This window comes from Micropterus dolomieu, linkage group LG18 (genome assembly GCF_021292245.1).
Source record: "Micropterus dolomieu isolate WLL.071019.BEF.003 ecotype Adirondacks linkage group LG18, ASM2129224v1, whole genome shotgun sequence".
Classification (NCBI taxonomy): Eukaryota; Metazoa; Chordata; class Actinopteri; order Centrarchiformes; family Centrarchidae; genus Micropterus; species Micropterus dolomieu.
The window spans coordinates 36,588,741-36,613,339 of NC_060167.1; the positions used below are offsets into that span (position 1 = coordinate 36,588,741).

General features: G+C 40.8%; 1 protein-coding gene and 1 long non-coding RNA gene across 3 annotated transcripts in view; both read right to left on the reverse strand.

Annotated features, from left to right (window-relative positions):
- fbln2 (fibulin 2) overlaps window positions 1-24,599 on the reverse strand; it is a 68,273-nt gene that overhangs the window by 14,166 nt on the left and 29,508 nt on the right. The window contains exons 6-13 of one of the 2 annotated variants that reach the window (XM_046075173.1): window positions 22,189-22,398; window positions 19,879-20,004; window positions 15,462-15,563; window positions 9,248-9,382; window positions 6,753-6,890; window positions 4,739-4,882; window positions 1,405-1,533; window positions 756-1,096 (exon numbers count right to left, since the gene is read on the reverse strand). In XM_046075173.1, the coding sequence (XP_045931129.1) occupies window positions 996-1,096; window positions 1,405-1,533; window positions 4,739-4,882; window positions 6,753-6,890; window positions 9,248-9,382; window positions 15,462-15,563; window positions 19,879-20,004; window positions 22,189-22,398 (1,085 nt within the window). In that variant the 3' untranslated portion in view covers window positions 756-995. Of the gene's footprint in view, window positions 1-755; window positions 1,097-1,404; window positions 1,534-4,738; window positions 4,883-6,752; window positions 6,891-9,247; window positions 9,383-15,461; window positions 15,564-19,878; window positions 20,005-22,188; window positions 22,399-24,599 lie in introns of those variants that run through there. The other variant, XM_046075174.1, reaches the window with a different exon arrangement.
- On the reverse strand, window positions 10,827-13,514 carry LOC123986841. The gene is made up of 2 exons (XR_006828992.1): window positions 13,435-13,514; window positions 10,827-11,251 (listed from the first exon to the last, which is right to left on the reverse strand). It is a non-coding gene; the product is annotated as an uncharacterized LOC123986841 (long non-coding RNA).

Consider the following 24,599-nt stretch of genomic DNA (forward strand, 5'->3'; position numbering starts at 1 on the left):
TTAGTATCCTTTGGGCTCTGCAGGCACCTCACCTCACCGATATCACTGATGCTCAGGAGATGGGTACCAATGATCTTCTGAGCAGTTTGAATCCCCCGATGCAGAGCCCTCCGGTCCTGGGCCGTGTTAGTTAAGTTTCCAGTCAGGATGCTTTCTATTGGTCCTCTGTAAAAGCTGACAAGAACTTGGCGTGTGAATTTAGCTTAAGTTTCTTTAAGAAATCCATTTGTTTCTGAGCTTTCTTCACCAGCGTGGAGATGTGAGACGACCACGTCAGCTTCTCTGTGATGCTGATTCCCAGGAACCTGAAACTGTTCACCTGCTCCACCTCAGCTCCACTGATGTAGACAGGAGTTTATGTCTTTATCTCATTTTTCCTAAAATCAACCCACTGAGATGAACAGCTGGCTGTTGTAACTTTCCAGTTCGGGCGCAACAACATGACTTCATTAAAAGTGCGTCAGTCACACCACAGATGGTGGAAAGCATAGCAGAAAGCATGACACAAGTATGGCATTCATGTTTGTGTATTCATGTATTAACTAGAGGAACGCTACAGTCTGCTATTTTCAGTCTCTTCAGTGGAGCGGAAGCTTTAAGTGACATGCTTCACAACATCATGTTTATTTGCTGTGTCTGTTTCCATTGCACTTTGTCACATTTTATTTTTATCAACATACCAGCTTTTCTACCTCAGCCAAGAATAAAACTATTTTACAATATTGCATTCAATATTTATTTATTTTGTAAATTGCAAATGTACATAAAAACAGGTGGATGGAAACACTTTGCGTTTGGGTCCTCTTTCCTGTTGCCTAGTGCCTTGAACTGTAACATGTTGCCTCTCCTATAGTACTGCAGAAGTTACCTATGACAAGTCCAGCTGTGAAACGCGTAACCAGCATGTACTCTGACTGTGAAGAGTCTTTGTAGGACTTGCCCTCAGTGTGGGCCTTCCTGTCCTCTGCCAGTGCAGATCACTTTGTCCTCAGAAGTTAGAGGTGATCAATACGCTGTGCATGGTCTGTGACATTATTTGAAGACACCACATATTTCTTGGAGAATTCTGTGCTGGAGATGGGTTGGTCCAGCTGTACTGTGGGGTTAAGTTGGGATGTGAGGTCCAATGAGGTTTAGGTAGGAATGGGACATACCAAACATATTAAAATGTATTTAAAGTAAACACAAAATACAACCATTTAAAGTTGTAAGTCCCTCCCCTATTGCCAAAATAAAACACATCAGTCTCTCTCCAGTGCTTAGGATGTGCCTCACTCATCAATAGCAAACAGTCCCTAAACTTGCAAGATTTTTTTCTTCTTCTGGGCAAGTTTTGGCTTCAAAAACTGATTGGACGAGTAAACCTCCAATCTGCCTGTCATCACCTGACACAGCGATACATACCGGTGCAGACTTTGCGGAGGGCGTCATACTGGTAGCCCGTCTGACAGTCACAGCGGTAGATGCCAGGGAGGTTGTGACAGATCTGGCCCACTCCGCAGCGGTGCGTCCCCATCTGACACTCATCAATGTCTAGACAAACAGAGAGAAAGATAAAGTACCTCAGCAATGACCCACTCTGCACCTGACTGTGTCTAGCTTAAACACAGCCAACTCCAACTCACACCACTGGACTTGGTACAAACACACACTCAAAAATACATACACAGTCCTTTTTCGTGGTCATCACAAACTTTGGCTTTAAATTAAACTCTTTAAACTTGGAAGACTACTGTGAACTGTGGTACATATAAAAACAGCAGTTTTTTAATCATTGATTCATCATTGACGTCATTTATTGAGCAAAGCTGCTAAAGAAATCCTGGTTCACACTTTTCCCCATTTCTCTGTTTAGTGTTAAGTGAATATGTTTGTGTTTAGAACTGTTGGTCAGAGAAAATAAGCCAAATGAACATGTCACCTTGGGTCTGGGGAATTCTGATGGCATTTGTCCTAATTTTGTGACATTATATAGATTAAACAATTGATTGATCAATCTAAACTGGACTAAGGGCCCTATTTTAATGATCACAGCGCACGGCGTGAAGCACGTGGTGCAGTTACGTTTGGGGCAAAGGGTTGTACATAGTCTGTGAATTAGTCATGGGTGTGTTTTGGGGGTACCATGTACAGTACACCAATCAGAGTGTGCTTGTACCTTGACGCATTGCTATTATAATGGCGGATGAATGACATATTATTAAAACATCAATTGATTGATTGCATTGCAGACTCACAGCAGAGAGGAGGATACGGACAGAAGTGTGGACGTGATATAAAAAACGGTCTCTGATCATGAAGCCTCTTGTTCCTAAGTGTTGGGACTGTGTGTTTCCTTTTAGGATTTACTTTCATGATTAGAGAGGCTGATGTCAGTCACTTTAAATGTTTCCATGTGCGCAATAAATTCACAGCAAATACTGTGGGACATTTATGCAGCAAAACAAAAAAACTGTAGTTATAAATGTGACATGACAGGACAGAGGAAACTCTCCAGAGGAAAGAGAATTCAACTTTTAACTTCTGAAATAATTTAGATGCTCTGATGGAGCTCAGGATTGATCGGGAGGACGGCTGCTTTACTCCAAACAGTTTCTCTGTATGAACCTGGACTGTGTGTGAGACCATTTGGATGTGCAGAAGAACACAGAACTTCAAGCATTCAAAATATGACATATTTAAAATGGTGATGGAACAGTGGATAATACACATGCCTTTGGCGTGAGAGACCTGGGTTCAAATCCACTGTAAGACACCATTGTGTCCCTGAGCAAGACACTAGTTGCTCCAGAGGCGTGCGACCTCTGATATATATAGCAAATGTAAGTCACTTTGGATAAAAGCGTCAGCTAAAATGAATAAATGTAACATTTGAACATGTACACAGAACTTCACCGCCATGCCATGGACATGCGTTTAACATAAACTCACAACATAGCATCATCAGTGTTAAGATGTTTTGAGGTGGGTGAATATTGACATACTGATGTCTTCAGGGCACAACTGTTAACATGGAAAGTTTGGTACAGATGTGAACATGTACACTGAAGTTACTACAATTTCCAGTTTCCACGCCACGGACATGTCCTTCAGTGAAAACTCAACTTTTTATGGCTAATGACATTGGACCCCAAAAATTTTAAGTCCATCAAATTAAGACTGTAGAAGGACTTTGATAAAGTACGAACCCTGCATATGGTGAGAAATAGCCTAAAATGCATTTGGAAAAATAATAATGAAGAATGAAGAAATGTTTCTCCTTTTATCACTGTGCATGCAGTGATACATTTCTTCTTTTATTTTTAATTTTTTACAAAATTCTGTTTTCTTTTTTAATTATTTAATGTGCACGTATGTTTTTATCAAACATTACGTTGTTTATATTAAACATTATTATTTAAGTTCAATTATTGAAAACAATAAAACACACATTTAGGAACAATAGCAGAAAATAGTGGTATTTATAACTGTGGTTACATGAAGCAGAAAGCCAGTAACATATTTTTATCCTCGGTTTTAAAATATCAACATCCCAAATGTAACAAATTAACTAGTTCTAGTTAAAACTGATATCTTTACAGTACGTGAGCGCGTGAAAACCAACAAAACATTCAAAAGTTGCCGTTTAATGCTGTAATATGTACTTTGCATTGTTATTTATGTTCATATATTTGTTAATTATTATATTACTCTATTCATCACATATTTGAAAAAGTAGAATACACATACTAGCAGGTTACAGAAATCAGACTTAATGCAATCTGTCTTCACTGTTGCATGACGTCCACATACGTGGACAGTTGGCTTTTGGTGTTTAAAAGGTACATTTTACTCTAAATCTTAGTTTATAAAACATAAACATGTCATACTTCACTGTACGTACAATGTTTTTTTTACCTTGATTGACCTCCTTGTGAATTTTTTTACAGATATGCCTGATGCATTTAGGGTCATCAAGCAATGAATATTTGGAATACAAGAGAGTAACCACTGTTACAATGTTGCTATCAATCAAGTGACACTGTCCTCAAATGGCTTGCAGAACATAACCATGATATATTGACCCAAAATGGAGTTAAAATAAATGTGGACACCATGCATGAAAGGGGTTATGGGGGAGGTCTGTGGCAAAATTTTGAGGTGTTCAAACTGTGGGATAGAGAGCAATTTAGAAAAGTTTTTTCTGCTCTACACTCACAGACCACAGCTCATTACACGACATGCAGATGGAGTCTCAAAACAGTCATTTTTGACTTAAATTGCTCTAAAACTTGAACACTATTACAACACAGATTACAGTCTTTTGTGCGTTTTAAAGTTTAATCAGATTCTTTAGCAGCACATACAGTAAATCAGAGCGGTTTGAACCAAGGCAAGTCATTCCTCTCATTTTACTTTTCTCATTTAGATTTTCAAAAATGCATATAAAATCACTGAAATATGCTTGATACACCAAACTTAATAGCCCACAACTACTCAATTAGCTGCCCCAAGAATCCATAATGTCACCAATTTCATGGTTATATTATATATTTTGTCTGTCATGTTAGGTAATTGCTAATTTCTTATATATTTATTTAAATTTGAACGATTGGTCTCCATAAGTGACCCTAACAGACTGATTCTGCCCTATAATGGCATTTTGTAATTACGTATTTGAGCACTTGTAGCCAAAAGAAATCCCAATCCCAATGACCTCCTTTGTCCATGCTGTTGTGTTTAAGATGTAAAATCTCACCGACACACTTGGCTCCATCAGGGCTGGCATGGTAGCCGTGGCTGCACATTATGACCTTCTGCTGGCAAGTGTAGGAGCCCACTGTGTTGATACAGCTAAGGCCTGAGCTACACGGCTCACTCAGGCTGCTGCACTCATTTATGTCTGCAGAAACACAGAGAGAAAATCAAACCTCTAGACAGCTGAAATGAATGAATGATTGTTGTAAGGTTTAATCCTGATTGAATGTCTACTTCCTCCCACTGATTTTAACACAGCATTTATGTAGGTGTGTATTTACTTGTTGGCAGTAATCATGTCTTCCTAATATATGGTTGATCCAATGCTCAGGGAGCAATGCTTACTTTTTGACTTTAAAGTAACTAAATGAGCATCATAAAGACAGCCAAGCTGACGTGTACCCATCAAACTCAAACAGTGATTGAACAGTAGGTGCATTAGTCACAGAATTTGCAAAATTGTGACAAGACGGGTTAGCCTGAAAAATCCTAATAAGCATTTCCAAGCCACAGAAAAACAAAAGATTTCCAAAACACTCAAGTTTACATTTTGCATTCAGGGGAAGCCAAAGGAAGCCTTCCACCCTCAGTGACAGAGCTGTAATGTATGTGCAATCATCAGCAGGGAGTCATCAGGCTTGATCATTACTTTGCTCTGCGTGGCTGTATCAGGAGCATTCAGGGGTGAAAATCATGGCTTTTAAAGAAAAGCTAAATGCCATTTGGTTAATCCATACCCAAATGTAAAAACGACAAGTTGTGGTTTCATAATTTTCTTGGCTGGGTGCAGAGACTTCTTGGAGTCTCTCCACTGGTTGCCTGATAATGTCACAGTGACAAGACACCAAGAAATTCAATTATATTTTGGGACATTTTATCTTTACTGGATAGCCAACAGCAAAGAGATGACAGGAAACAAGGGGAGATAGATAGGGCATAACATGCAACAAAGGTTCCTGGCCTGACACAAATTAGGAACGTTGTGGTTGATGGTTGGAACCTTAACTCTTAGACCACCAGGCCGTCCTGAGCTATCTCTCTAATCAAGGAAGGAATCTCTGATTGTATCTGTTTGTATTCTGATTATGTCAGGAACTGATCATCCAATCGACTTCAAACTGGTGTGTTGCTGCGGACCCAGGGGAGCGCAGTGTCGCGTTTTGTGTTCCAATTTCAACAAGCGACATGTTCAATATTAATAAAAACAGCAGAGCTAACGGGGGCACAGCGGAGCAGCTTACGCGGGGTGGGGGGGGGATAATGCTGCTCAGCCCTGCAACAGTGAGAGCGGGGTACGGTCGCGGGGCTTATATGCTCCGATGTGGGGAGTGAATTGTTGAAATGGAGTTAACGTCATCACGCAGGTTTAATATATGTTTGAAACAAATGTGTTGCGATTGATCCACATCCATCGAACTATGGACGCTTATTTTCATTTCCCAGCATGTCCAGGTAGAGGAAAGTCCTGCACTTCTCATTCAGGGGATTCACATTTCTTGAGGCTTTTTTAAGAGGTGAGTCAAACATGCCACAGATTAAATTTCTTTCAAAACTTTTCAAAAGAAAAGCTCTCAATTCAACTCGACATAAAGTAATGCTGCAAAAAACTTTCTGGGGTGTATATTTTGCAGCCGCACTTGCTAAAGAGGAAGAGATTATGTGAGTAAGTGTTGCTGTCATAACTGAGATCTATATCAGCACCAGCCGTTATCATGTGTCACTTTTATGCCCCCCTTCCCTCCAAACCTGCAACAACACCAACAACAACAATGTATCAAAAGTCTTGTTCATAGTGATGCACCTACAGAGATTTATCGCCTGAATCTGAACATCCCCTCAGCTTTGAATTGTTGGCCCACAACTTAACTGTTTTGTTTCACTGTCAACGCTCTCAGAGAGAACAAGGAGCACTGAGGCTCATCTGAAGATAAGATTTGCCGCAACTCTATCTGCTGTTAATTTAGAGATCATGTGTTTCTATTAGCCATTAGAGAGCAGCACTGACGGTCTCTCACCAACACAGTTGCCATGGGAGTCCTGTGTGAAGCCGCTGATGCACTTGTGTTTGGGATTACACAGGAAAGAGCCCACTGTGTTCTCACACACAAAGCCCATACCACAGTTATGGGTTCGCATAACGCATTCATCAATGTCTGGAAGAAAGAAGAGAAACAAAAAGTCAGTGAGTCACCTTGACAAACCAAAAGAATCCACACTTCAATTGTGAAGAGTTTAAATCTGCTGTCAACTCTCTGAGCTTCAGCCTGAGCTCTCAGCTTGTTAACAGTACAGTAGGTGGCACTGTGGCTCAAGCACAGAATAAACATGTGCAGCATCCCAGAAAGTCAAACTTTCCCTCTGTCAGTGTTCAACTCCAGGAGAAATTCCCCACCCATAAAAATATCACTTGTTCTAAATCTGCAATTAACAGAAGTTGAACAAAACTTCTTAAATGACAGTTATTGAACCTCATGAGCAATGGATGCTGTTTTATAATGGAAGATTTGTTCTTTTGTGCAAGCCCGTTTCTCAGGAGCTCACATTATATTGGGTCCTCTGAGACTTGTCCCGTGGCACACAAGCGGAAGGTCTTAATTTGGGTTTCTCTCCTTTCTTTCGTGTAGTTAATTGGTTTTCCCCATGCTGGATGGTCAACTAAATGTTACCTTCATTATCTAGCCACATTAATTAGTACTCCCTGGTGCCAAGTGCTGATGACACAAGCCACAGAGCGCCAAAGTGCTTTACTGCCTACGCAATGTTGCCTCTCTGGGAGATTATCTTGTCACATACCAAACCCGGGCATCTGCTGAAACACAAACATCACCACTGGTGCCAAAAAACATTAGCACAAATCTTAATTGAGCCTTGCTGTTTGAGCTGCGCTTGAGTCTTGACCACACCCATACAGTTGCCACAGTATGGTATGAATCAAAACGACTGTAAAAATTCAAATATCTCTCTGATTTCTACACTTTACTCTGAAGATTTATGTCAATGTTTCTGTCACAAATGTTGATTGTATTAATTTAAACAGGGACTGAGGGTGAAAATGAGCTGTCTAAGTATATCCTGTTCTTGTTAAAGAGCCTCTTTGAAAACAACTGTCTGCCATCAATAATGTCAGGACATTCCAAAACCCTCAGCACCTATTCATCATGTACTACACTGCAGTCCTGATTTATTTGAAATTAGTAATTGCAATAGAGGGGTTGTGATGACAAACTTTAGGACCAGAAAAGCTCGTGTGTGCATGCATGAACATCTTTTACACAGTGTCTCAGTTTGAGCCAGGGGTGTTGGACTTGTGTGCTGCTGGTTGCTGGATCCTCTTTAAAATCCTGAGAAACTGGCAACACTGCAACACAAATACGAACCTTGGCCAAACATAAGTGGCAAGTTCTGTTATGAAATGGAAATACCTCACAGTATGAAGGCTGCAACTGCATTTGAATGGGTATTATCAGCTTGATGTATCGCAGCCAAATATCTAAAATTCACGCCCATATTGGACTAATTCACAGCTTATTTATGTTCAGGGCCAACGTTCGGTTCCAATGAAGGATGAGCCCTTTATATATTGAGGTGAAAACCGGAGTTTGCATCTTGTCACAGACAAATTTACTTCTGCCTCTTTACTAACTATAACCTTAACCAACCAAGTGTTTAGTTTCATACCTTAACTATGGTATATTTGCCATAATCATAATATTTTCCTAACCTTAAACATACTGTAGTTACAATGGACAATATGGAATTTAAAAACAGCAGCCAGTACTTGCAAGTCTTGTTAGCTTAGCCATAGCTAAACTACCAAGACTTGCAAGTACTTGTAATTGTCACAATAGTAACACTCACAAACTTACAGTCCTCTTGCATGCTCATGCATGGGTCACAAGCTTCTTTTCATTAAACGCGTCAACGAGAGAAAATTACAGGTTTAATCCATACAAAAAGCAAAGTGTAACAATGCATTTAACTGGAAGTAAATAGACAAGCAAAGAACAAAATTTTTACACTTGCCTTTTCGTATGGATTAAACCAAAGATATATAACTTCTTAATTAATGAACTTTAGATGTGCTGGTATATGGATTTTATTGCCTTCACGCAGAGCCAGGCTAGCTATTTCCCTTTGTTTCTAGTCTTTTTGCTAAGCTAAGCTAGCCAGCTGCTGGTTCTGGCTTCATATGCAGCAAACAGATATGAGAATGGATTCAATTTTCTTATCTAACTCTTGGCAAAAAAAGCAAATAATTGCATTTCCAAATATATTGTCATTGAAAATAATCCAGGCTTTTGTAGAATCTTCCAAAATTGACATTATTGTCTGGCGAGAGGGTTGTGCTTTTGCTTTCCTGTCCTTGTTGTCTTGTTGGAAAGGAGTTAGAAATCTTGTACAGCCTATTGAAGAAGACATTATCAGCATTTCCACAGACTACTTTAGTGGCTCTGGAAATGACTGCTGGGTAAATTGGCTTAATGAAAAACATCAGGAACAATGAACTCACCCTCGCAAACACTGTTCCTCAGCTGGTAGCCTGCAGGACAAGTTACCTGCAGCTCGCATACAAATGAACCCACTGTGTTCAAACAGCGCTCGCTGGGCCGACAACTATGGGTGTTGGTCAAGCACTCGTCCACATCTGCCGAACAAGAACAAGGAAGACTGTGTGTGAAACGACAGGGGAGGGAGATGGACACAGGGTGCATGACTATGAGTTGGAGGTGAAGCAGACGCACAGAGTTCATTTATGGAAAGGACCAGTACGTAATTCTTTCTCTGCAGACTGGCCCTGACTGTCACCATGACAGGGCTCAGTGAGTTTGTAGCAGATGCACGTCAGCAAAAAAAAAAAAACAACGTAAGAGCTAACAAAGGAAGTCATTCTTATATCTAGGAGTTTGATGGATTCCAGGAAATTACATCTTTTTCTTTTTACTTGCATGAAAATCGCTAACTGAGAAGCTGTCGTGAGTGACTGCTTTAACATGTTTGGGTAGGTATTTAAGTTGTACAGTGTTACCGCTTATTTGCTAAGAGCTAGCCTGCAAACTGTTGTTAGCAATTAATGCTTGGTAGTTAATTAAGCAAGCTGAGGTAGGTGCAGCATAACCTACATGAGCTAGAAAGCATATATGAAGTTCAAAGTTGTTGCTGAAGTTGTATTGTCTGGCTCGAGGTGTTACCGTCAGCCAACGATAGTGATGCTGGTGATTACCACTTCATACAAAATCATTTGATTGGCAAAGAAACAATGGCATTCTCCCTGGTAGTACTTAAGATTTGTTCATAGTCCCATCAATCCTGCACCAAATACCCTCACATAATGTGTCCTGAAGTGCTGTTTGGTGGGCGATGACATCAATTTTGGACAGTGACTGCTTTGTTAGTCCCAAGTCAAATTATAAAATTAATAAAATAATAAATAAATTAAAATATCAGATCTTGGCAAAAGCTAAGTGATATTTTTCTTGTTATGCTTGTTTGTGTGAAATACAATACACAGTTGCAAACATTTAAATCTTTACTCAGTAAACAGGCTCTGTTGATTTATGACACTGGTGGGCTCATGCCGAGACAGTAGATTGTCGCTCTGCTGTGGCTCATCTTTATCAAACTGCTGCATTCCCTTATCATGCATCACAGTGCGTGGCCGATTATCTGGATGTGCTGATAGGGTTGGACTGGGATTTTTGTGTGTGCATCTGTGCATTTGTGTGCAAGCCGAAGTGTGGCTGTCATCCAGATTGGAAGATCACCCCCAAATATGGCTCATTCCACAGGGAACCTGACGAAAAGGTCGTGTACAAATCTGCATGAAGGAGCCAAGGATGAAAAACAAAAGGCAGGAACAAGAGGGGAACATATTCTCCTGTGTTGCCTGTGTATCTGTTGGCAGTCCCTTGCTGAAATGTCTTTCTCGACTTTCAAAGCTTTTGCTACTGGGGATTTGACTGAACTGTGTGCCTTACAACACCTTTCCACAGGGAGGACGAGGAAAAACCTGTACCTGGTGTGTGAGTAACATCCTGCAGCTCTTTTCCTGTAAGGTTATCCACCTTAGAAAACTACCCAAGCATCATCTCTCACAGCACAGAACGTATTTTATTGTATTATATGAAGGCTCTGTGGAGCTGCAGCAACAACATTCATCTTACTCACTAAAATTAACAGTTTCCCCTTTTGACATTGTGTAATGCTCTGGGGAGTTTACAGGATCCATGCTGTACAGACAGTGCAGTGCTGACATACTGTTGTTTTGGGACCCGCTTTCGCAAATGTCCCATTTGTTCCCCAACTGAAAGACATCTGTTGTCTTCGTTGTAGGGAGGATATTTCCAGGGACAAATCACACCAAGCTCACATCAAGTCCACCTCGTCCTCTGGGCCCTGCTCTCTGTCAAACCTAGGGATGGACGGGACTGTTTCCAATGTTTGCGTATTGCCAGTGGTGCAGAAAGTCGCCTTCTCCTTCCTCTCTGGTGGCCAGCATTATTTCCAGTGCGTCATTCTAAGAGGGAAAAAATAAAAATAAAAGGAAATGTGCCTCTTGCCTACCTTCCCTGACTGATCCCCAGGGACAGCCACATTACACAGTTGTGAGGAGTGAAGTGATCCAGTATAAGGTGAAAATACAGAGAGGGGAGATAGCAGTTTAAGAAGAATTCCATCAAGAGAACAGAGGGGGCTGTGCACAGGGGGGATGTCTGACAAGCAGCACCCCCACCCATTGTGATTGCTCATCACACTGGACCCAGCAGACAATTTTTGAAAAGTTCAAGCTGAGGTAGATGAAGTCATTCTTGGCCTAGTTGCAGATTTGGTTTGAGCAGGGCTGGACTGGGACAAATAATCGGCCCTGGCATTTTTTGCCCGTGTGGCCCACCAAAATCAGTTGGACACCCCTCACCAACACATCATCCTTTCATTTAAGGGCTCCCCCCCATGGCCGCTGTCCATGCTTTATGGGCCTGACCATCACCCTAGCCCACAGTCAGGAGCTGTACCCTGAAATGTTCCCGTTTTTAACTAAGGTGTTAACAGACCTGAAATCAGATTTTACTTGCTGAGAAAGACTGAACAGCAGAGCATACAGGTGTCATGCCGAAAAGTGATCCCCGTCCTTGAGAGTCAACACACAAAATGCCACATGTGACAGTGCCAAATCTGTACCACCAGAAAGATCCGTTGCACAAAAGTGGTCCTGTCTTCCAAAGAAGGTTACCACAAATGTGCCTGTTCATAATTACTCGTGTGTTGTTGTCTGTTCTCATCTCAGGGCATCAAATTCTGACACTTTCAGAAAGGCTGACAAAGCATTATTTACTGCAAAAGGTACCCTTCAGCGTCCATATGAGACGCCTCCGGGTGCGTCTGAAGCAGACACCCTGTCTAGACCGGAAGCGCTAGTGTAGCTATCTAGGTAGCTAGCTATACTAGCCTTTATACTAACTACATTAGTATAAAGGCTTTGACAGCTTCCCAAAGCACCTTACTCTACCACTCACCATCACAGGGGTGCCTAAACCTAAGTCAGCGATTGTATGCACGTCGACCGGCTAACTGTACAGCTAGCGTTGTAGTACTCGAGACCGGTCTTGGTCTTAAGATCGGTCTTATTAAACTCATTAAACTTATTGCTTCAAATGCAACCAATAACCCTAATTAAACATGTGTTGTTACCGTTAACGACACCCCTCCCTGCGATGCTTACGTTGATTTCAGCTTTTAGTGTTTGTATGTGGTTGTTTTAATGGGAAAGTGGATCTTTCAGATCTGACTACAACACTACGTACAGCTGTGCACATCGGCCGTGCTAGCGGCTAAGCAGCCATGGTAACAGATGTTTTGCTACTCAGTACAGCTGGGGGAGGGGTGGGGGTAGGGGGTGGATTGGACGTGAAGTAAACGCAATTTCAGGCTAGTAATGCCCATTTCTGGGTTAAGCCTTGTCCATCCCAAGCAGAGATGGGAAAAAATTACTTGAGTAGTGAGTAACTTAGTGAGTAAGTTCTTTTAATTTATGTGGATGTGCCTGGAATTACTTTCCCTCTGATCCCCTGTACAGATACAGATAATTTATTTGGATGAACAGATATAAATAATGGAACACTCGCTCACTCCCTAGCAGGTGCCAGGTTTTTACCAGGAAGAAAAAGGAATGGAATAAAGGATAATATCTCTGGTTTTGCTGCGTCGATTTGTATCCTTTCAAAAAAAACAGAATGAAGAAGTGCAATGGTAAATCTGTGCAGTACTCTTTTAGAGATTCGCCTTCAAACCAGCTGCTTCATTTAATGCCTGCACTTCAAGTTTGGTGTCCTCAGGTAATTCATAGCATGACTCCACGCACCTCCAACCTGTAACAAAATCCAATCAGCCAGAATAACAAAACCACTTGTGTGGGTTATTAATAATTACATGACTAAAGGAACATAACTTAAAATACGTCCCAACCAGTTAACTGAAGCTTACCAGGGTCTCTGAAGTAAGCTGCAGGTAACAGGATCTCATGGCAGGCTGCATCAGCATGTATTAATCACGTACATACACGCACACTCAAACCCAACTCCTATCTATCTCACACATCATAGGTGTCAGTGGTTCACAGTGTCTTCACAATGTGTATGATATATTTACAACACGTACTCAATAGTTTACTACTTTACCGCTGTTAAAACCTCAAATACCCACCGCTTGTAGTGCTATTTGCTTTGTTTCATGCCCACCCACGTCTTCACATGTGGGAACGCTTTCAGAGCAAAGGTCTTTACTGCTCACTGAATGGAGGAACAGAAGAGGAAACACTAATTCTTACGTAGTGTTTATGCATCCAGAGGTATTATCCCATCTGCTGACTGACAGACAGATTAAATAAACTCAGCCGTGACAGTCACAGTCACAACTGCAAGGAAATACCTTTCTAACAGTGGCCTTCAGTGTTTAAGCAAAGTCTTTTCATGTTAATATCACTCACTTCCTTCCTGTTCATTCCAACATCTTGCACACTCAAACGTACATGTGATGTAAGAAGAGATTTGCTCAAAATACACTTACTGAGCTGCGGTGTATAGAACTCTGGAGGTGGTCCATATTTCAATGTTTAATCCAAAGGAATATTGCTGCCAAGTTTTTGGCACTGTTGCAAATGCATGGATCAATTTACTACTGCATCAAATATGTTACTATACGGCCATCCATGGAAAATGGTTTGTGGAGTGGTAACAATTACATTCTCTTCTGGGGAGAGGTTTAATGTCGATGGTCTATCTATGTGATGACCTTTTCCACAGTACCACAGTTTCCAACTTGTATGCAGATGCTTTTCTTGTCATTTTACATAGAATCTCAACTCCAGCACCTCAAACACACCGTTATTTAGTGAGCAGTGATCTCTATATATCGAACTTTTAAAAATTTGCCAGCAATATAGGGGAAAAAAGGGGTTTTATCAATCAATACTTCACATCAATGAGAAAAGCTTAAAACTAGTAACATCTCTCAGTATGATGAAACAAAATTCAACAACAGTACAAACTATGGCTTCCATAAAGTTGAATTAACACCTCTCTGAAACAGCTTGAACAAATTTGGACCATTACCCCTTCATGATGGTAGGATTTACTGCAGGGCTGTTGTATTATACTGCCTTGGGTTTAGCTAGGTGGACCTAATAAACTGCCAACTGAGTGTATTATCACCTCATAAAGTTGTAAAAGATGCCTATTTACACATACAGCATACACAGAGCAACATTACATTTGGTGTACAGAAGGTCTATAAGAGCTTTTTGTCTGAAAACCAAAACATCAAGCTAAAACAGGTGAAGGAGCTTTGGGTGATAATTCTGTGATGGTTTGTCACTGTGAGCAACCCCTTTCACATTACACAAACCACATAACCCATTTTATTAAAATATTGAGTAGTGTAGCTTTAATCTACAAAGTTTCTAGAAACTAACCAAACTATATAATAGGAAATGCTATAAATGGTGAAGTAGAAATTACTATTCCTACGAATCCCGCGAAAAGACAAAAAACAAACCAACAATTAACCGATTCTAAAAACTATTGTCTGTGTATAGAGCTACATCGCTGTCCAAAAATTAGCAACATTTTTTAAAAATATATTTTAAAACTAGCCTGAGAGCTACAGACAGGACACAAGATGTGATACAAAAATGTGTTACCATGTGTTTCTTCACACATTTGCAAGCACCGAGAGCAAGCGCTTGATTCACCTGTCAGAGGTGCCGTAAGTTATCACCCAGAGCTATATGAAACGAAGGAAGCTAAGTACACAGATGCTAAGTGCAGTGTTTGTTATTGCAGCTATAGCTGCCACAGGGTAATTGGCTAGGGCTGACTTATGCTCCAGGCAATGGTCTCCACCACCAGGAAGTGGGAGCCCAATCAGTCGATGCATTGTTTACTATCACAAGACCTGCATTTTCCTCCTTCATGAGTGACTGCATCCAATTAAAAAGTGTCCCGATCTCTGGACAAACTGCTCCATTGCACTTTTGTTCTGTTGTCATGGCTGGATGTGTTTGTTTTTCTTCATTTATACAACAGTGAGTGGTATTGTTGATGGTGCTGGGTTGTTTGTTACCTTGTGCAAACCCTGCTTGAGGGAGACAGCTTAAGGGATACATACAAGTATTGTGAATCGCTCCAATTACTGCCAACGGTACCGCGACAAGAAGGAGTGGCAGCCCATACCTTCACACATGCGTCCATCTGTCATCAGCGAGAACCCTGGGAAGCAGGAGCAGTGAGCCTGGCCTGTCACCACCGTGCACTGCTGACTGCAAGGACCATTTCCTGCAAGAAACAAAAATGCGAGCAGCATGATCATAATCATCTCTGCATTCCACACAGCTATGCCTCCAGGGCAGCCATTCACTCATAATGTCTTAAACTTCTCATCCTTGTGCAATTTCTCTGTTGTCCCGGTAATTCCTTGCCCTGTTGTCTTGCTTCCCGATGGACCCTGCCTTCACAGCGTCGCACTGATCATCACTCCCTGCAGGAATCGCATTCAATACAGCAGAATCAATTCTTTCTATTTAACAGCTCAATAATCCTGTCACAAAGAGTCATGGACAGGAACTGTTTTCCCACAGTTTCTCACCAACACATTCCCCACTAAAGCTCTGCAGTGGTGAAGTGTCGGAAGGCCGCTCAATACACATTGATCAGAATATTCTTATAACTAACAATCAGAGGCAGTTTGAAGGAGCAGGGTTTTTGTTGCAGCCTGGAGTAGAGACTCTAGTGGTTCGAGGGTTTGCACTGCTGATCTCCTCCTGACTTGACCAAAATTCAGCTGCAGCAGTGTAAACACAGCAGATCAACCGTGACTGAACAGTTTATCAGTGAAAGTGCATGCAGCGAGGCAACTGTGCCTTTTTTTCCTTCTGCTCATAAGAGAGTTTCAGGGCAGTCAGACGGCACTTGGATACATCATGTCAGCCCTTCTCAGCCTGGCCTACCTGTTTTGTTCCAATAAAAGCAGAGCTGATTTGTTGAGCAGATGTATCCTGCCTGCTGGACTAACATGCAGTAAGAAGCTGGAGACACAGCATACCACCTTATATGAAACACTCACTAAAGCCCCCAACACTCTCATCACCCTTTAAAAGCTAACCCACAACTCACAGCAGGAAGTGAATATCAGAGCCCCAAATCAATAAAATCACCTACAAATCATGTTTCATCTTCCTTTAGGAAAACCCAGATCTCTGCTCCTGGCTACCTTCATACAGTCGGTAATGCCGTTTTGGTAAACCACCTGAAAGCACCACAAGTCACCTATTACTTTGAATGATGAATGATTCCGAAGTTCGCTCATTCTCACATTTTACAATTTATAGTTATGTATACTCCAAGAGGGACTGGCTGTCTCAGACACGTTTAAGAGATGTTTCTGGCACTTAAATGTGGCCCAGCATACCTTATGTGAATATACAGCACCAGGTGAGATCATTAAGCCAGCCAAGTAAGTTGTGAAATTTTCAAATAATGAGTTCAAAGTGCATTTCTGAGAACAATACATTAAATCAGCAGTGAGGGGAAACTTTAGTACAGAAGGCACCGCCATACAGGCAGTTTTTATATGCAATTTTAAAAATGCTGCATTATTAGAATTGTTAACAAACTATGTTGTTAATAGTTACCATTTTCTTTACAAACATTACTGATGCAAATAAACCTTCAAAATTACCCCATGAAGAACAATCAATCTTTTTATGTGGATTGTTTCTAACGATTCGGTCACAGCTGCGGCTGTGACTTCACTCTTCTCTGTGTATTTTCCTGTCCCCAGCTCCCTTTGTGGTCCAGTGACGCTCAGCCAACTTATATCCAGTGAACCACTAGTGTGTTTTTGTGATGTTTTCCTCATGTCTTTTGCTAACATGTGCTTTTCCTGTGCTTCAGGACTCCAGTGCCAGTGTCCTTTTGTTCACCATTCACCACTCACTGCCTCAGTTAAACCCCAGCCCTGCTGCACCTTCTGCAGCCCGCCTGCCTTCATCAGCCCTGCCAGCTCATTCATCTACTATCGCTTGTTCATTAAAGACTTTTTATCTATAGAACTTCTGCTGTGTTCTGAGTCCGCTTCTGGGTCTGCCACAACAAAACGTAACAGATTTACTCTGCTACTTCTATGATGCAAAAGTCAGGGCGAACACTTTTTGGAAACTATTTCACCTTCATTTTGCACATTAAAGATGATTCCAGGGAAGTCTTATTCAGTTGACATTTATTATGAAATACAGCAATTCTTTCTCAGTGCAGGGGCCAGAGTAACTGTGCATTCATTTCAACTCGAGCATGATGGTTGCATGACGCTGTGTCACGACAGCATATCAGCGTTGAGCTCAGATTTATTTGCTATTATTAAATTAACTTTTTACTTTATTTTTTGGGATTAAAACATTGATTTATCTTTACTCCCGTTTCTTAGCAGTGAGCCACGGTGTTTCGGGTTTCCATTGTTGTTGTTAGCGTCAATGAGCTCTGTTGCACTTCTACTTCATATTTATATGAAAAACAGACCAAACTGGACATGGCTCGGAGGAAAGTAAGTGAGACAGTTGAACTACCTGGTAAGTTCAGAACACAAGTGTTAATTGATTCAAGCTATGGTTGTAATTTACTGTGAAGAAGTTAGCATAGCACAGGCCTTATTGATCCGAACTCCATTCAGAAAACAAACATTTTAAAAGTTATTGTCTTGCTGACAGACCTGACAAAGCATGAATTCATATGTTTAACAAAACGGCATCATATTGTAGTTATTTCAGCATAATTTTGATCCATTTATTGCAATTAAATCACAGCAAAATGTTTACTTTGGTTTCATTCCTCTGCTGTACCGTGTAGAACAATCAGCAGCAGTCCAGCAATAAAACCCATGCGAGGAAAGCAACGCGAGGATTAAATTTGCGCTGAGGCTGAATGCGCAGTGAGATGGCTCTCCATCTTTCTCTAATGATCAAGGTAAAATGAAGACTATGACAGAAATAATGTTCAATAATGTTCTAAAACCTCACGGTGAAAGCTTCATATAATTTTTTATGTTATGCCGCTGCATTCAATACTAGGTGCACATCTAAACTCTATGATTGGATGTCAGTTTATTGCTACAGTGTGTAAATACAGCATTATACACAAACCTTTATCTGGAGAAACTTTGGAGACAAAAATCTCAGTGGTTTAGGGTACAGAGCCGAATCACTTCAGTTTGCTACTTGGCACAAAACGGTAAAAAGAATGTTAAAATATAACAAGCTCTTGGCACTTAACAGATGGCCACAGTGCTTTTTTAGTTAGCCATTGGGCTTTTATTCAAATATTAGCTACTTGTCAATTGACAATTCTGTTAACTCAAGCAGTGACTTTTTTTTTACTGATGTGTATCAGTGAATATAATCTTGGTCCTGCTAACGTGAATAAATAAGGAGCTAGTTCCGTGCGACATTGCCACTACGCCATATGCACGCAATGTAAAAACCTGCACAAGGATAAGAAGTGCCAAACCCTGAGTAAAATTTCATATTTCAACAAATATCACCAAGATTAATGGATATTAGCTTTTAGAAGCAGTGGAAATTCTACATAATTGTTTAGTCAAAATCGGACAGAGTTCACAAACTTTTGCAGTGATTCTTTTATAAATAATGACTTGAATATTTAAAAAATTTGTAACTATAGCTAAGTAGTTAAGTGTATGTTTCACTAGCAAGGACCACACAATCGACAGGGATGATTAAATGATTTATTGATGATGGAAACAGAAGATGTACGAGGCTTGCAGTTGCTGAAGAGACATTCGAAAGCGTTGTGGGGAAGCTACGATAGGGAAATCCGCCGTAGCACCCGGGCACGACGGACCCCCTTATAACCCTATGAAGAAGAAGAAGATCAGGAGGCAGGACAGAGAAAGGGGTGGGGGGGAGGGATGCAGGATACGAGAGCGAAGGGGAGGAGTCAGGACGTGTGGGTATTTATGGAAATGCTGGCGATGACGTGGTTGATGTGTGGTCCCACTCCTGAAACACTGCTAATTAGCACCACTTGTGTAAGTATCATATTAGTTGGGAAAGAGGCTACTCATGAAGTAATTAATTGAACTACATATAGTCGGTATGGTTTATTTCAGACAAGATGGCCTTTCTCATCACTGACTGACTGTGGTACGTGACCTTCACCACCGCAGAGGAGCAAAACAAATAAGAAAAAGCACTGAACTGTACTGAACAAAGCCTAAAGGCATATAAACACCAGGGGCCTCTTTCAAATAGTAAAAACTTAATTATGATGCTTTAGGTCAGACAGGGACAGTTCAAGGGTATAATTATACTGGAATTGTTATGTATCACACAAAATGGCAACAGCATAGCCAGCACACCCATCATCATGCAGCACTGAAATGATACATTTTCTTCTCTTTCTGCCTTTAGGAGTCTGTAAAAACCTGTGCCTGAATCTTTCTTGATATAAAATATGATCGAACATGTGTTTTTAATATCAGTGCCCGGATACTGAAATTGTTTATCATTCGGGGGCCGTGACTGTGACGAGTCCTGCGCACAGTGATGTTACACGCATTGGAGTGTAATGTTGCCATTACCTGCACAAGGACTGGGGCGGGCAGGGCTGGTGGTGGTTGTACTGGTTGTAGTGATGGTATTAGTAGCTTCTGTTGGGTCCAGAGCAGGACTGTCCTCTCTGACTCTGTTGTCCTCATCAGGACTCACTGCAGAACAGAAAGAACATGTCAGTGTAGCTCTCCAGCTAACGTTTATACTTTAAAATCAATTGAACGCACTGCAAAATGAATGAAAGTATTTTGACTCACATGTTCCTGATATATGAAACCAATTTAATAAAAGAAGCATCCCACATATCTATTTGCCTAATGACAAGACATCATTTTACCCATGCTGGGTATTTTAGTCATTAAACTCTTTAATAGAGCAGAGAGAGTTCTGCAAATGCATTATCTTTCATTTGAGGTTGTGTGGAATTTTGATGAGCCTGTTTAAATGACACTTAGTGCCATAAGTATGATGATGAAATCTGTTGTTGGTTTAACCACAGCATAATCATAGTAAAATGACCATAAATACACATATAATAAAAATTAAGATTCCTGTATTTAAGCTTTTAATGTTTAAGTTTTATTTTCCAGCAATTCCCTCATCCCTCATCAGTGAATTCCATTCATCTTAGTTAAACCGGAGGAACACAAGGTCAAATAGGGAACAATAATGCACAGCATTTCAAAAAATGTGAAGGAGACTACTTATATACAACACAGACACAACTCGAACACACCAAACTATGTGATAAGAACTATTTTTCATTATGTGGTTCAGCATCATAGCTAGGACATCGGTAGTTTAGCAACATATTCATGGCAACAGCCTTTTAGTGAGTTTCATTTGGACTGACAAGAATCAATGCTGAATTTATTTAAAAAATGTATGTCACAATACTATGTGAGGTAGTTTAAAATCAAATCATATCAAGTTTATTGTCACATACACAATTATACACAGTACAACCTCAAGTTAAATTCTGTCTCTGCATTTAACCCATCCAAAGTATTATGATGTACAGCGCCCAGGGATCCGGTTTAAACTCCAGGAACTGACAGGAGAATTTAACATGTGTTTTTGATGGTGGGGGAAACTGGAGCACCCACAGGAAACCCACACTAACACAGGGAGAACTTGGGTGTCGTGGCTGTGGCCGTGCCCCCGCAGATTCTCCAGTGTTTCTTGTGTACCCCACTTGCTTGTTTTTCCAGTGCTCCCGTCTGGCTGTCCCTGTCTATGTCTGTGTGTTGCCGTGGGTGTGGTTTTCATTTCCTCTCTCTCAGGCCTCTTTTGTGTAGTGACCATGAGAACTATTCTTTGTGTTCATTACAAGTTGATTACTAACTGTCTGTTCTGTCTGCTATCCCCACACCCTTGCCTCCATTCCTTCCCAGCCACACCCCCATCACCCATCGGTCCTCGGCCCCTGCCAGCCATCATTTCCTCTCCACTTTCCATTCCCCAGTACCACATCACTCCAGTTCTAGCCACTTTACACTGGCTCCCAGAATGTTTGAGAATAGATTTTAAGGTATTACTGACTACTTTAAAGGCTCTTCATGACCTCGCTCCCTGCTCTCTCTCTATTACCTTACATGTCGGTCTGTACTTTTAGATCCTCAGGCAGAGGTCTTTTGCCTGTTTCAGAGGCCTGGCTGATAAGAAAATGGGGAAAGTGTGTTTGCTGTCAGGGCCCTGAGGCTCTGGAACGATCTGCCCAAGGAAATCAGGTTCAGGCTATGTCAGTGATCTCCACTTCTATACACATACAGTACTTTCATCTTGAAGTGTCTTTTATTTCCTTTATTTTTTTAAATGTCTTTGTTCTTGCCTTTTCTTACATGGCATTGTTTTTTATACACCAAAATGTTTTAATCTGTTTTCTTATATATTAATAATAATTGTATGATTTGTTTTATTTCATTATTTTGTGATGTGGCTTTTGAAAAGTGCTCTATAAATACAGATTATTATTATTACTACCTTAAAATAAACCTTTATACCTTCATCTCACCGTTGCGGCTGTGTACTGCACTTGGGTCCACCAACACAACAACGCACACAACAATAAAAACAGTGAAGATAATTACTGCTCGCTGCCATGTTTTTGTTGGCATCTAAATGCATGAATGATGAGCTTGTGCAGATGGTGAAAACCATAATTTGGTGGAGCCATGCCATAGAAACATCTTTAACATTGGAGTGAGCCAAGCTTCTTCCCTGGGCTTCTCAAGCTTGGAGTATGCTTTCCTGCTATATTCTGAACCAAATTCTGAAATTTACCACCAAAACCCAGAGAGTTCATGTGTGAATGAACATGCAGAGGTGAGCTGCAGTACCTGGTGCACAGGACTGTCCGTCCTGCTGCAGGACGTAACCCTGGTGGCAGCCACAGCGGTAGGAGCCCCAGATGTTGGTACATGTGTGCTGGCACAGTTGGCTCGGGTAGAGCTGACACTCATCCACATCCTCCTGCTCCTCCACCGCGTTGGAAGCTTCATCTGTGGCACTGATGGAGAAGGCCTCTTTGGGGAACTTGCTGTCTGATACTAGAAAGGGTGAGAGAAAAATGGAAACTGACTTGAAGACACAAAACAACATCTGCTCCTACTTTACATTTATATTCTGAGTGTTTAAGTAATGCTCTTATCCAGAGCCTCCATTCTTAAAATACTATCATTACAAGGCACCACCAGTTCCACATGCAAATGTCAGGGCCTTAGTCGTGCATTTATAGAACTCTTACAACCACAGGACACTAATGTGAGAGTGAAGTAAAGAAATGCACAAAATGCTTCTAGTGTGTTCAAAGTGTTTCTAGAGCAATTAGACCGAGTCAAGAGGGAATGTTTTTAAGCTCTACTAGCTATCACAGTTGTTCACTTACAAGGTGACAAAGTTATTTGTCATTTTACAACACCTGATTGTACAATGAAATGCATGTTGTAGTTCCTTTTATGCTACTCATAAAAATTCTCTCTCTCTCTCTCTTATATATATATATATAATTTAAAGTAATGGTGAATAGGGGGTGGTGATGGTGCAGTGGATAAGACACATGCCTTTGGTGTGAGAGACCCGGGTTCAATCCCCCACTGTGACCCATCCACCATTGTGTCCCTGAGCAAGACACTTAACCCCTAGTTGCTTCAGAGGCGTGCGACCTCTGACATGTATAGCAATTGTAAGATAAAAGATAAAAGCGTCAGCTAAAATGCTTAAATGTAATGAATAATAAGTCATAAAAATAACAAAGTGTGCTGAGGATGAAATAAGGAGTTTCACAGCCTGAAAGGTTGAACAGGCTGTGACTGGGTGGGTACGGTTGATTAACAAATGTCATACATTGATAACGTAATGTAACGCAAATGGTGGACAGTCAGAGGTGTGATCAGAGAGACCTGTGATCTCTGAGACCAGTGCTGAATGACTGGTCATGCTACTAAAATTTCACACGCTCATCAGTATAACTGTGACTACTGATTTTCAGTGGCACACTGTGCAGCAACACTCATCGCTGTTTTGGCTCCCTGTGTGTCTTGTCTGTGCAAAGCAAGTGTGTGGGCCAGCAAATGAGAGAGCACGAGCAGCAGAGCGGGGTGAAAGTTAGTGGAAAATATTGTTAAAATAAAGTTACTTCGTAAGTTGTCAGTCTGGCAGTAAATGTGCAGTCTAGGCCACAGTGTGTCCATTAAGTCTGTTGTTTCTGCAACTGCTGGAAACAACAGAAAACGGTTAGCTCTAGCTAACATCTCTCATTTAAAGCACGTTGATTTTTTTGGGGCTGCAATGTAACGTTAGCTAAATTATTACTGAGTAATGTTAATTAGTTGCGTGTCATTATTACCTAACTTGTCGAGGAATGAGAACATCAGGTTCAAGCTAAACTGGTCCTGCACACATACTGTACACACAATATATTTCAGTTTCCAGAGGAGGCTGACAACTGGTTGTTAAAGGAAGGACACTGGTGACCAGGAGGAGCTGAGGCTAGTAAAGTAAATTAGGGATGTAAACTAGTCCTTTTAAGCAATTATAATGTGCAAATTAAATGCTTAGTAATTGTGCAGAAATCACATAGAAAAAAAGACGCATCAAGATGGATCGCCACCCCCTGAACTGTGATCAAATCAAATCGTGAGGTGCCCAACCAGTATTCCCATTACTTGTAAATGTTCTTTAAAAGGTTTGCGGAGCGGTTGCCATGATGTCTCCAATTGTCCACTGTATCTGTCATTCATCTGTGACAACATCTGAGGCTCTTCTTGCATGATGTTTAGGCTATGGTTGGCAACAGGTCTTCTCTTAAGCGATCTGTCACCAACCCGAGAATGAGTTTCCTTGATGTAGCCTAATTAATTTGTGTTGTTTTTGCTAAACTACAAAGTGTTCAAAATTCATACAGATTGTTCGTAAAGTGAAGAAACATAAATGAAAGTTTTTTTCCTGCGCAAAATGTGCGTCACTTCACTTTAAGTAAACAATACGTGTTATTAGTTCTTAATTAGTTCATGTGGTAGGCTATTATTTCCACCTGCTTTTAACACTTTACTTAAAACAAACAAAGACATGCTATAACATTATAATATTATTAGTTTAATATTTGATTTGATTACATTAATGTTTAAGTTGAGATTTACAAGAAATATTTTATTGCTACTGTGTAAAGGGAATACTGCTGGTAAAAAGCACCTTATTTGTTTAAAGTGTTTGCAAACCACATGTTAGTGCACTTTTGTGTACATAGTAG